Source organism: Carcharodon carcharias, chromosome 19 (assembly GCF_017639515.1).
Source record: "Carcharodon carcharias isolate sCarCar2 chromosome 19, sCarCar2.pri, whole genome shotgun sequence".
NCBI classification, from domain to species: Eukaryota; Metazoa; Chordata; class Chondrichthyes; order Lamniformes; family Lamnidae; genus Carcharodon; species Carcharodon carcharias.
In genome coordinates, this window is record NC_054485.1 from 97,329,184 (window position 1) to 97,341,594 (window position 12,411).

Consider the following 12,411-nt stretch of genomic DNA (forward strand, 5'->3'; position numbering starts at 1 on the left):
GTAGGGGGATAGAAGCTATCCACTAGCAGGAGCTAAAATAGTTAACTAAGGAAACTAGCTAGAACTGGCCCAGCTGTACCTGGGCTCAGCTAGTCCCTTTGTTTAGAACATATACATTTGCACATTCTCAGTGTGACAAGCACTGAGTGTGCAACCTCAACATAGTGTGAGTGTCTGGTGAGCTGAGGGGGTTTGGTGAGGAGGGGAGGGAGGTGCTCATTTGCTTTTTCTCACTTTTTCACCCTGTAAGAACTCGTTCTTGCTCTACTACAATGGAAGAAGCTAGCCATTTGGTGAGTATGTGATAAGTGGTCAAGGTCTGTTCTATTCCTAATGTTTAAAATGGCACAGGAACTTGTGAGAAGATTAATAAATACATAAAAGAAAATAAATAATTCAATAAAATAATTAAGTAATTAATTCAAGCACATAAGTATGGCTGGACATGTGAAAGGGATGACATAATTTCAGGAAAGCAGGATGTAGGAGCAGTTTGTGTTTAGGTGAGGAATGATAAAGGGAGGGAGTTACTTGTGGGAATGGTGTCCGTGTCCCCTAATTGCTACTACAGGGTAAGACAGAGTGTAAAGGAAGTGATAATGGGAGCTTGTCAGAAAATTACAGCGATAATCGTGGAGAATTTTAATCTATATATAGACTGGAAAAATCAGATGGGCCAAGGTAATTTAGAAAAGGAGTTCATAGAATGATTTCAAGATAGTTGCTTAGACCAGCATGTTCTGGAACCAACCAGAGAGCAGGCTATACTAGACCCGGTACTGTGCAATAGGATAGGATTAATTGATTCTCTCATAGTGAAGACATATCTAGGTAGCAGTGATCATAATATGATTGAATTTTACATTCAGTTTGAGTGGGAGACTAGTGTATCCAAGATTAATGTTTTAAACTTAAATAAGGGCAGCTATGATGGTATGAAAGTGGAGCTAGCTAAAGTGAACTAGCAAATGAAGTTAAGGGATAGGTCAATAGAGGTTCAGTGACAGATGTTTAAAGGGATAATTCAGAATGCACAGAATAGATACATTCCAAAGAGAAACAAAAATTCCAAGGGGAGGGCCCACCATCTGTGGTTAACTAAAAAAGTTTAAGACCGTATTAAACTTAAAGAAAAAAAACATATAATTGCTCTAAGATAGGTGGCAGGTCAAGAGAGTGGATAGAATATAAAGAACAGCAAAGGATGCCAAAAAAGATTAATAAGGAGTGAAAAATTAGAGTATGAGAGAAAGCTAGCTAAAAATATAAAGACAGAGAGTAAGAGTTTCTATAAGAAAAGAGTTAACAAAGTGAGCGTTGGTCCTATAGAAAGTGAGTCTGGGGAATTGATAATGGAAAGTAAGGAAATGGTGGATGAATTTTGCACCGGTCTTCACTATAGAGGATACGAGTAACGTCATCCTAGAAATAACTGGAAATGAGGAAATGGAAGGGAGGAAGGAACTCGAGGGAAAAGTTACAATCACCAGGCAAGTGGCACTAGGCAAGTTATTGGGGCTATGGGCTGGCAAATCCCCAGGTCCGGATGGACTTCACCCTAAGATCTTGAAAGAAGTGACTAGTGAGATAGCTGATGCCTTGGTTTCAGTTTTCTAAAATTCCTTAGATTCGGGGAAGGTTCTATTTGATTTGAAAATAGCAAGTGTAATTCCTTTATTCAAAAAGGGAGGGAGGCAGAAAGCATGGAACTAAAGGCCAGTCAGCCTAACATCTGCCAGAGGGTTGTGAGTCTTTGGACCTCTCTTTCTCAAAAGGCGGTGGAAGCAGACTCTATGAATATTTTTAAGGCAGAGCTAGATAGGTTCTTGACTAACAAGAGGGTGAACGGTTATCGGAGGTATGCGGGAATGTTGGGTGGAGGTTACAGTCAGATCACCCAAGATCTTATTGAACGGTGGAGCAGGCTCAAGGGACCGATTGGCTTACTCCTGCTACTAAATCGTATCTTTGTATGTTCGTGTGACTGTTAACTGTCCATTTTTCCCCTCCTTTATGTCCAGGAGCTGGTGAAGAGTCTCCAGGAAAACATTGAAGCGGAATTTTCCAAACTGTACCGGTTCCTGCAGGAACAGGAAAGCACCATGAGTGACAAGCTGAGGAGGGAATCGGAGGAGCTGGTGCAGTCACTGGAGGTAAACCTCAAACTAATCTCCAAGAAGAGCAGCTCCATCGAGAAGTTCATTGCTGAGATGCGCTCGCTGATTCACACAGACGATCAAAGCCGGCTTCTAACGGTGAGAAGGTTGACACTCTACAGCCAGCCAGGACTAAAAAAATTCATCCCGGGAATGTGGGCTTCACTAGCAGAGGCCAAAATTCCATGTCTGTCGCTAGTTCCCCTTGAGAAGGTGATAGTGAGCCACCATCTTTAGCCATTGCAGTTAGTATGGTGATAGTCATTCCACTGTGCTGTTAGGCAGGGGGTGGGGGGGGGGTGCGGTGGGGTGTAATCCCACAGTGCTGTTCAGGCGGGTAATCCCACAGTGCTGTTGGAGGGGGGGAATCCCACAGTGCTGTTGCGGGGTTGGGGGGGGAGGGGGTGGGGTGGTGGTAATCCCACAGTGCTGTTAAAGGGGGTAATCCCACAGTGCAGTTAGGGGGAGGTAATCCCACAGTGCTGTTAGGGGGGGTAATCGCACAGTGCTGTTAGGTTGGCGGGGAGGTAATCCCACAGTGCCGTTAGTAGGGGGGAGAGGTAATCCCATAGTGCTGTTAGAGGCGGGGTAATCCCACAGTGCTGTTGGGGGTGGGGGGGCTGGGGGTAAACCCGCAGTGCTGTTAGTGGGGTAATCACGCAGTGCTGTTAGCGGGGGTAATCTCACAGTGCTGTTAGGGGGAGGTTATCCCACAGTGCTGTTAGGGGGAGGTTATCCCACAGTGCTGTTAGGGGGAGGTTATCCCACAGTGCTGTTAGGGGGAGGTTATCCCACAGTGCTGTTAGGGGGAGGTTATCCCACAGTGCTGTTAGGGGGAGGTTATCCCACAGTGCTGTTAGGGGGAGGTTATCCCACAGTGCTGTTAGGTGGAGGTTGTCCCACAGTGCTGTTAGGTGGAGGTTATCCCACAGTGCTGTTAGGGGGAGGAATCCCACAGTGCTGTTAGGGGGAGGAATCCCACAGCGCTGTTAGGGGGAGGTTATCCCACAGCGCTGTTAGGGGGAGGTTATCCCACAGCGCTGTTAGGGGGAGGTTATCCCACAGCGCTGTTAGGGGGAGGTTATCCCACAGCGCTGTTAGGGGGAGGTTATCCCACAGCGCTGTTAGGGGGAGGTTATCCCACAGCGCTGTTAGGGGGAGGTTATCCCACAGCGCTGTTAGGGGGAGGTTATCCCACAGCGCTGTTAGGGGGAGGTTATCCCACAGCGCTGTTAGGGGGAGGTTATCCCACAGCGCTGTTAGGGGGAGGTTATCCCACAGCGCTGTTAGGGGGAGGTTATCCCACAGCGCTGTTAGGGGGAGGTTATCCCACAGCGCTGTTAGGGGGAGGTTATCCCACAGCGCTGTTAGGGGGAGGTTATCCCACAGCGCTGTTAGGGGGAGGTTATCCCACAGCGCTGTTAGGGGGAGGTTATCCCACAGCGCTGTTAGGGGGAGGTTATCCCACAGCGCTGTTAGGGGGAGGTTATCCCACAGCGCTGTTAGGGGGAGGTTATCCCACAGCGCTGTTAGGGGGAGGTTATCCCACAGCGCTGTTAGGGGGAGGTTATCCCACAGCGCTGTTAGGGGGAGGCTATCCCACAGCGCTGTTAGGGGGAGGCTATCCCACAGCGCTGTTAGGGGGAGGCTATCCCACAGCGCTGTTAGGGGGAGGCTATCCCACAGCGCTGTTAGGGGGAGGTTATCCCACAGCGCTGTTAGGGGGAGGTTATCCCACAGCGCTGTTAGGGGGAGGTTATCCCACAGCGCTGTTAGGGGGAGGTTATCCCACAGCGCTGTTAGGGGGAGGTTATCCCACAGCGCTGTTAGGGGGAGGTTATCCCACAGCGCTGTTAGGGGGAGGTTATCCCACAGCGCTGTTAGGGGGAGGTTATCCCACAGCGCTGTTAGGGGGAGGTTATCCCACAGCGCTGTTAGGGGGAGGTTATCCCACAGCGCTGTTAGGGGGAGGTTATCCCACAGCGCTGTTAGGGGGGGGGTATTCCCACAGCGCTGTTAGGGGGGGGGTATTCCCACAGCGCTGTTAGGGGGGGGGTATTCCCACAGCGCTGTTAGGGGGGGGGGTATTCCCACAGCGCTGTTAGGGGGGGGGTATTCCCACAGCGCTGTTAGGGGGGGGTATTCCCACAGCGCTGTTGTGGGGCAGGGGGATAATCCCACAGCGCTGTTGTGGGGGAGGGGGATAATCCCACAGCGCTGTTGTGGGGGTGGGTGGAGTTAATCCCACAGTGCAGTTAGGCGGGGAGTCTCACTGTGCTGTTAGGGTGGGTGGTGGGGGGGAGGGGGGTAATCTGGGATTTAGTTCCAAGAGTGCTGGGGAGATTGTCCAGAAATGGTTTCATAGATGTACCTGTGAGAGTCCCACACCCCTATCGCAGGAGCCAGTGCACCTCCTGATAGAGCCATAGAGACATCAGAGCACAGAAGCAGACCATTCAGCCCACTAAATCTCTGCTGATTCTCCGTACAGCAATCCAGTTAGTCATGCTCCCCGGCTCTTCAGGACAGGTCAGGTAAGCTGTGCAAACTCAGAAGATTTTAACAGAATGATCATTGCCCCAAGGAAGATAAAAAGGGATCCGGTATTCTCTAATGGAGGTGAGAAGACAAATATCCAACAATTGAACAGTGAATTTCCCACCCGATTCTTTGGACTGTTAATATCCATTTGTTTGAGTTCCCTCTTATTAGCTGTGAGAAGAAAATTGCTTGGCTTTATTAATTGTGCTTCTGTTTTTATTTATTTAGGATATTAAGGGTGTCCTTCAAAGGTAGGTAACTCCTTACAACACTTGTCCAGTTAAATCACACGAGTGTTTTTAACCCTGAATGTTTTTTTGAGAGTGTGATTGTTTGTGAGTGTATATGTGTGTATAATTGATAATGAGTACTTGTGAGTATATATATATATAGTAATACATAGTATACACACTGCTGAGGACAGTATCAGGGACCGCTGCAATACTCTGAGCTGAATACCCTGCTGAAGACTGCCTAAGCTGGCATAATAAGAGTGAGGTACACTTGGTGGGAAGGTGGGGGGGAGGAGGAGGGAGCGGGTGGGCGGGGTGGGGGAGGGTGGGGTGGGGTCAGGTGGGGTGGGATGGGGTGGGGTGCAGTCAAGTGAACCAGCATCAAAAACAGGAACGAGCCAAGGGCACAAGAGACAACAGGAGAAAACTAGGGGCAGAATTTAGCCCCTGGTGGGGGTGAGCGAAAGCGGTTAGGAAGCTGCCCGTGATCAAGGCCAGAGGGTGATTCCATGCTGGTGGGCCAGTTAAGGCTCGCCCAGTGTTAAGCGTGAGCAGTGGCGCTCAGCGCTGCCTGTCTGAGCTGGGGGTGGGGTTGGGGGGGGGGGGAGGGGGAGCAAGAGCAGGGCGAGTGCGAACTTCACTCGTGTGCGCCTGTGCACACTGCAGAATCGCCCTCAGGCACAGAGCTGACTCAGGGAGATGAAGAGCTTTGTAAAGAAAACAATAAAGATTTGAAAAATGTTATAAAACATGTCCCATCATGTGACTGTCACATGAGCAGGGACGTTATCAACTACATTTTAAAATTTAAATTTTTATTTGCTTTCGGAAACGGGCAGCGAAAAAATTTAACTTAATTGATTCTTTTATGGCCTTTAACGGGCCTTTTAATTGTCAGCAGGCTGACTCCGGCGCGTGCCCACCGACTGAGGTAACGCGCGACTGTGCATTGACGTCAGGACACTCGCCCGATATCAACCCCCATCATTTCACGCTTGAGCAGATCGGGCGCTCGCCCGCTGAACTAAAAAGTTTTGCCCTAGGTCTCTACAGCCAGGAAAGGCTTTCATGCCTTGAACACAACCAGCTTGTGTTGCAATGCGCAATATTGGTTGCCATATTGGTGCATTCACAATGCAACCCTTGTCTGTATTGTAACAACAGCACGGAAATGTAGTGAACACTTTTCCTGACGGCAAAGTGTTTGTTACCAAGGCAGCCTTAACAGGAGCTGCCCTCTTACACCTGCCCACCGAGTTGGACGGGGGTGAAGCCAGGGTGAGGGGTGGGAGCGTAGGGGGCAGAGGAGAAAGCTGGTTTTGTATCCCTCCACGATTCCTCACTTGTTGGAGTCAGTGGAGAGTGATGTTTGCTGGAATATAAAACTGGGAACCCATCCAATCCCATGGTATTTCCACCCTGTGAATTATGTTAAAATTGTCCCATAAACCCATGCATAGCCACAGAGATAGACTTGCAAACTCTCAAACACACACGCACGCACACATATGTATAGATACATAAACATGCACATAGATACATACATAAACACCCCCACAGGTTTGTGCAGGTGGAGATGGTGGAGCAGTGGTAGTGTCACTGTGTTAGTAATCCAGAGGCCCAGGCTAATGGCCTTGGGGCCAAGGGTTCACATCCCATCACAGTAGCTGAACTAGTCATTCTTACAAAGTTGCACCTCATTGCCAATATCCCAGAACCACCGTCACCATCCACGGGATGACAAAGTAACTGCCCCATCAGTCTACTCTCAATCATCTTTAAAGCGATGGAAGGGGTCATCAACAGGGCTATCAAGTGGCACTTGCTTAGCAATAAGCTGCTCACTGACGCCCAGTTTGGGTTCCACCAGGGTCACTCAGCTCCTGGCCTTATTGCAGCCTTGGTTCAAACATGGACAAAAGAGCTGAACTCCAGATGTGAGGTGAGAGTGACTGCATTTGACACCAAGGCAGAATTTGACCGGGTGTGGCATCAAGGAGCCTTGGCAAAACTGGAGTCAATAGAAATCAGGGAAAAACTCTCCATTGATTGGAGTCATACCTAGCACAAAAGAAATTGGCTACATTTGTTGGACGTCAATCATCTCAGTTCCAGGACATTACTGCTGGAGTCCCTCAGGGTATTATCTTCGGCCCAACCATCTCAAGCTGCTTCATCAATGACCTTCCTTCCATCATAACGACAGAAGTGGGGATGTTCACTGATGATTGCACAATGTTCAGCAGCATTCGCAACTCCTCAGATACTGAAGCAGTCCACGCCCAAATGCAGCAAGACCTGGACAATATCCAGGCTTGGGCTGACATGTGGCAAGTAACATTTGCACCACACAAATGCCAGGCAATAACCATCTTCAACAAGAGAGAATCTAATCATCATCCCTTGATATTCAATGGCATTTCCAACATTCAATTCCCCACTAGCAGTGTCCTGGGGATTACCATTGACCAGAAACTGAACTGGACTAGCCATATAAATACTGTGGCTACAAGAGCAAGTTAGAGGCTAGGAATCCTTTGACAAGTAACTCACCTCCTGACTCCCCAAAGCCTGTGCACCATCTACAAGGTGTGTGATGGAATACTCTCCGCTTGCCTGGATGAGTGTAGCTCCAACAACACTCAAGAAGCTTGACACTGTCCAGGATAAAGCATCCCACTTGATTGACACCACATCCACAAATATTCACTCCCTCCACCACTGACGCACAGTAGCAGCAGTGTTTACCATCTACAAGATGCACTGCAGAAACTCACCAAGGCTCCTTAGACAGCACCTTCCAAACCCACAGGCACTACCATCTAGAAGGACAAGGGCAGTAGACACATGGGAACACCACCACCTGGAAATTCCCCTCCAAGTCACTCACCATCCTGACTTGGAAATATATTGCAGTTCCTTCACTGTCGCTGGGTCAAAATCCTGGAACTACCCCCCCCCCCCACCCAACAACACTGTGGGTGTACCTACACCAGATGGACTTCAGAGGTTCAACAAGGCAGCTCACCACCAACTTCTCAAGGGCAATTAGGGATGGGCAATAAATGCTGGCCTAGCCAGCGATGCCCACTTCCCACGAAAGAATACTAAAAGCACTGGCACACAAAGCCATGCATACAGAAACACACAGAGATTCACACATACAGAAACACACTCCGACTCATGCATAGAGAAACACAACTGGACTCATACATGCATAAGCACATTCATACATATGTAAACACACTCACAGGTTCACACCAGCTTCCTCATACATAGTCACACACATAAATATATTCATACACTAACTCAGGCTACATTTCCTACATGCACACATACATAAGCTCAGACATCCGGACTTTCACACAGAGCTACAGATGCACTCGCACGGAAAACCTCAAAACACATGAAGGTACACTCATTCTCCACATGTTTTCAAACACTTGCACACACATACACACATGCACCGACTTGTATTTTGACCTGCTGGTACACTCACATATTCAATATTTACACCTTCGCTCACAGTGCAAATGAAACGGTTGTAAGGAAGTACCCCAAAGTACGTTTGATAATTATGTTCTTGACTTTTCAGAAGTGACTTACACAATGAGCCTATCCTACAGCCGTCTGACATGAGTTTGGGGGAGTTTAATGGGCCTCTGCAGTATGCAGCATGGAAACAGATGCTGAGCGTCATCAACCCAGGTAACTCTTTTCTGTCATGGACTTACAGACTAAAAGCTACCTAATGGCCCAGCTAACAGACCATGCCCCACTGAACTATGTCAAAAATAAACTTGACTCAACCAGCTGCAGGTTTAAATATTGTCACTCAGTTTTACTCCCTGGTGAAGCTCATAAAGAGAGGCTAAGATAAATAGTTATCGGTAACAGGCAGACAGTTTTCAATTTCATACAGAACATGCTAAATAACTGGTCTAGCCTGTTATATTACATCATGTGAGACTCAAAATATGGCGTTTGGCCAAATTGAGGCCTAACTCCTAAAGAAATTTTAGATACAAAAAAGTCTACAAAAAGCCCCAGCTATATCCATGACATCAGTCTTGCCTACCCGTATTCTCACTGTATTCCAAAATCCTTTTAACTTTCTAAAGACAATGCAATTGACCCTTGAACCTACATAATTCTCTGCTGCATATACCTTCCCTGGTTGGTGCCAGCCATGGTTGAGCTTGTAGCACCCTTGCCTCTGAGCCGGAAGGTTGTGTGAGTCCCACTCCAGACCCTTCAAGCACATAATCCAGGTTGACGCTCCCATTGCAGCACTGAGAAAGTGCTGTATTGCTAGAGGTGCTGTCTTTCAGTTGGAAGGTTAAACTGAGGTCCTGTCTGCCCACTCAAGTGAATGTAAAAGGTTCCGTGACACTGTTTTGGAGAGCAATGGAGTTCATCAAGTCCATTCCAGCTCTCTGTAAATTAGTCCCGTTCCCCCAGCTCTCACCCTGTAACAAGTCTAATTCCTTCAAATGCCCATCCAGTTTCATTTTGAAAGTATGGATCTTCTCTGCTTCTACCACCCTGGAAGGCAGCGATTTTCTACTCATTACCACTTGCTGCATAAAAATGTTTTCCCTCATATCTCCCCCTGCATCTATTGCCTAATATTTCATATCTGTTTCTCCTAGTCCTTGTACTATCAGCTAATGTGAGCATCTTTTCTTTGTCTACTTTATCTAAGCAAGTCATAACTTGTACACCTCTATCAAATCTCCTCTCAACCTGCTTTGTTCCAAGGAGAACCATCGCAGCTTCCCCAATCTCACCTGTTAGCTGAAACCCTTCATCTCAGGAACCATTCTGGTAACTCTCCTCTGCATTCTCCCAAGAACCTTCACATCCTCCCTAAAATGTGGTGACCAGTATGGATGTAAAACTCCAGTTGTAGCCTGGCCAGAGCATTATAAAGATGCAGCATAACTTCCCTGTTTTCATATTCAATGCCTCTATTTATGAAGCCCCAAACCCATATGCTTTACTAACCACTCTCTCAAGATGCCCTGTCACCTTCAAAGATCTTGGTCTTGGCCAACATTTATCCCTCTAGCAACAGTCACTGAAAACAGTTGATCAACCTGGCCATTATCGCTTTGCTTTATGGAACTTTGCTGTGCCCGAATTAGCCGCCACATTTCCTAGCAGGGGCTATACAGCAAAACACATTCCATTATGAACTCTGTTGGCTTTTTCAATTGTGCAATCAATGCAAACCTTTCTTTCCAAACTTCATTACCTTTTAGGTTGAAGAAGCCTCACCTGATTCACCATCTTATTCTTAGCTTCCTCCTTTTTAACATGTGCACTCTGACAGTTGAACTCTCATGTTCTAGTGAATGGCTTGACTGACTGATGTCTGCATTCCAGTTCCAGCTCCTTTGACCCTCGACTCAGAGACGGCAAACCCCTGCCTTATTCTGTCCAAGGACCACACCATGGTCAAGCGTCGCGCCAAGTTCAAGCAGCTACCGGAGACTCCCAAGAGATTCACCTTCTGTGTCTCGGTGCTAGCGACAGAAGGGTTCACCTCTGGGAGGCACTACTGGGAGGTAGAAGTAGAGGGCATGTCTGGCTGGATCATCGGCATGGCCAAGGAGACTGTCAACAGGAGCGATGACATCCCACTGACGCCTGCCAACGGTTTTTGGACCGTCCAGCTGTGGAATGGGAAAGTGCATGCGTCCCAAGGCAGATCTGGCTCTTTGTGCTGTGCAGGTATCAAGCCCGACAGGATTGGAGTCTACCTGGATTATGAAGGGGGTCAAATATCATTTTACAATGGCGGTGACATGTCCCATCTCTACACCTTCTCTGATCACTTTGTGGAGAAAATCTATCCCTTCCTTTTCCCTCTGCCTAACATGGAAATGTCAGAGGCAGAAATCCTGAAGCTTTTCCATTTGTATTTATGACATTTGAAAAAAGGGAGAAGGAAGGGATTGGAGGGCTGAATATCCATGGAGTAAATGTTGTCCAGCATAGCACCTTACCCATTGGATAATGGAATTTGATTATAAAGTTCACTGCCAACATTTATGAGCCCAATGCAATTGTTGTTTTGAGAGGGTTTTCACTTGGAGGGTGGGGGTGTGGGGGAATGTGGGGGCGGGGAGGGAGAGGGGGGAGGTGGTACGTGGGGTGGGTGGTGGATGAGTTGATCTCTTGGCCCAGTGATACATCCCAGGAGCTAGTTTCTGATGAAGGTGGTTCTTAGGCTCCTTGGATGTCAACCGACGGCCATCGCTCAGTGGGTAGCACTTTCCCTAAAGTGGAAGGTTGCAGGTTCAAGCCCAGATTCCAGAGACTTGAACACAAAATGCAGGCTGACACTCTCGGTGCAGTACTGAGGGGAAGCCCAACACCCTCACATGTGACTTTAGCCTGAGGACCCCTTTCCCCCCTCGGCTCGACGTAAAGGATTCCATAGCCAAGGCTTGAGGAAGAGTCGTGTCGTTCACCCGAGGGTCACAAATATTAATCCCGCGGCCAACATCTCAAAAAAAATATATAAGTTGGTCCATTATCACACAACTGCAGCTCCTTTCCACAAGTTGGCTACTGCATTTTCTCCATCACATTGGCTGTAAAACACTTTGAACCATCCTGAAGGGAAGAAAGTTGTTTTTGTAAAAGCAATTATTTCCTTCTCTCCAGAATACCAACCCTCCTGTCTTCACATTACCAACCTCAGTGCCCCGGATTCAGCAATGCTCCCTGCCATTCACTGCTACCCGTTGATCATTCTCTCATATAAACAAAAGGCCCGCAGCAGCCTCCATAATATTTGCACCAGATCACCTATCACCCCTGTTCTCACTGATTTGACATCAGCTCCCAGTCTGATAATACCTCAATTTTAAATTTCTCATCCTTTGGATCCCTCCACGGTCTGGCCCATCCCTATCTCTGAAATTTCCTTCAGGCACACAACTCTCCAAGATATATATCTGTGCTTCTTTAATTCTGGCCTCTTGTGCATCACCAATTTTCATCGCAGCACCATTTTGGAGACCAGGCCTTCAGCCACCACAGCCCTAACCTTTGGCATTCCCTCCCTGCGCCTCTCTGCCTTTCTCTTCTCCTCCAAATTGCTCCTTAAAACCAAACTCTTTGACTAACCTTTGGGCTACCTGCCCTAATCACCCGTTCCTCTGTGCACTGTGTCAAGTATTGTCTTACAACGCTCCTGTGAAATGCCCTGGGATGCCTTTGCTACCTCAAAAGTGCCACACGAAACTATAAGCTGCTTTAGGGGAGCATGGTGGCATTGTGGTGATCTTACAGGAATAGTAATCAAATGCCCAAGCTGATGCTTTGGGGAAACAGGTTCAATTCCCACCACAGCAACTGGTGGAATTTAAATTCACTTAAAGAGGAAATGAGTTGGAAACTGAAAGCTAGTCTCAGAGCCGGTGCCATGAAGCTATCATTGAATGCATCTGGTTCACTAATTTTCCTTT

The 12,411-nt window shown here is 47.8% G+C and overlaps 1 protein-coding gene across 1 annotated transcript; it reads left to right on the forward strand.

Annotated features, from left to right (window-relative positions):
• Positions 1-251: 251 nt before the first annotated feature.
• Positions 252-10,983, forward strand: LOC121291921 (zinc-binding protein A33-like). Its single transcript, XM_041213593.1, has 5 exons — positions 252-293; positions 2,022-2,255; positions 4,926-4,948; positions 8,526-8,638; positions 10,319-10,983. The coding sequence occupies exons 1-5, from the start codon at positions 273-275 to the stop codon at positions 10,861-10,863; spliced, it is 936 nt and encodes a 311-aa protein (XP_041069527.1). The 5' UTR covers positions 252-272; the 3' UTR covers positions 10,864-10,983.
• The last annotated feature ends 1,428 nt before the right edge of the window (positions 10,984-12,411 follow it).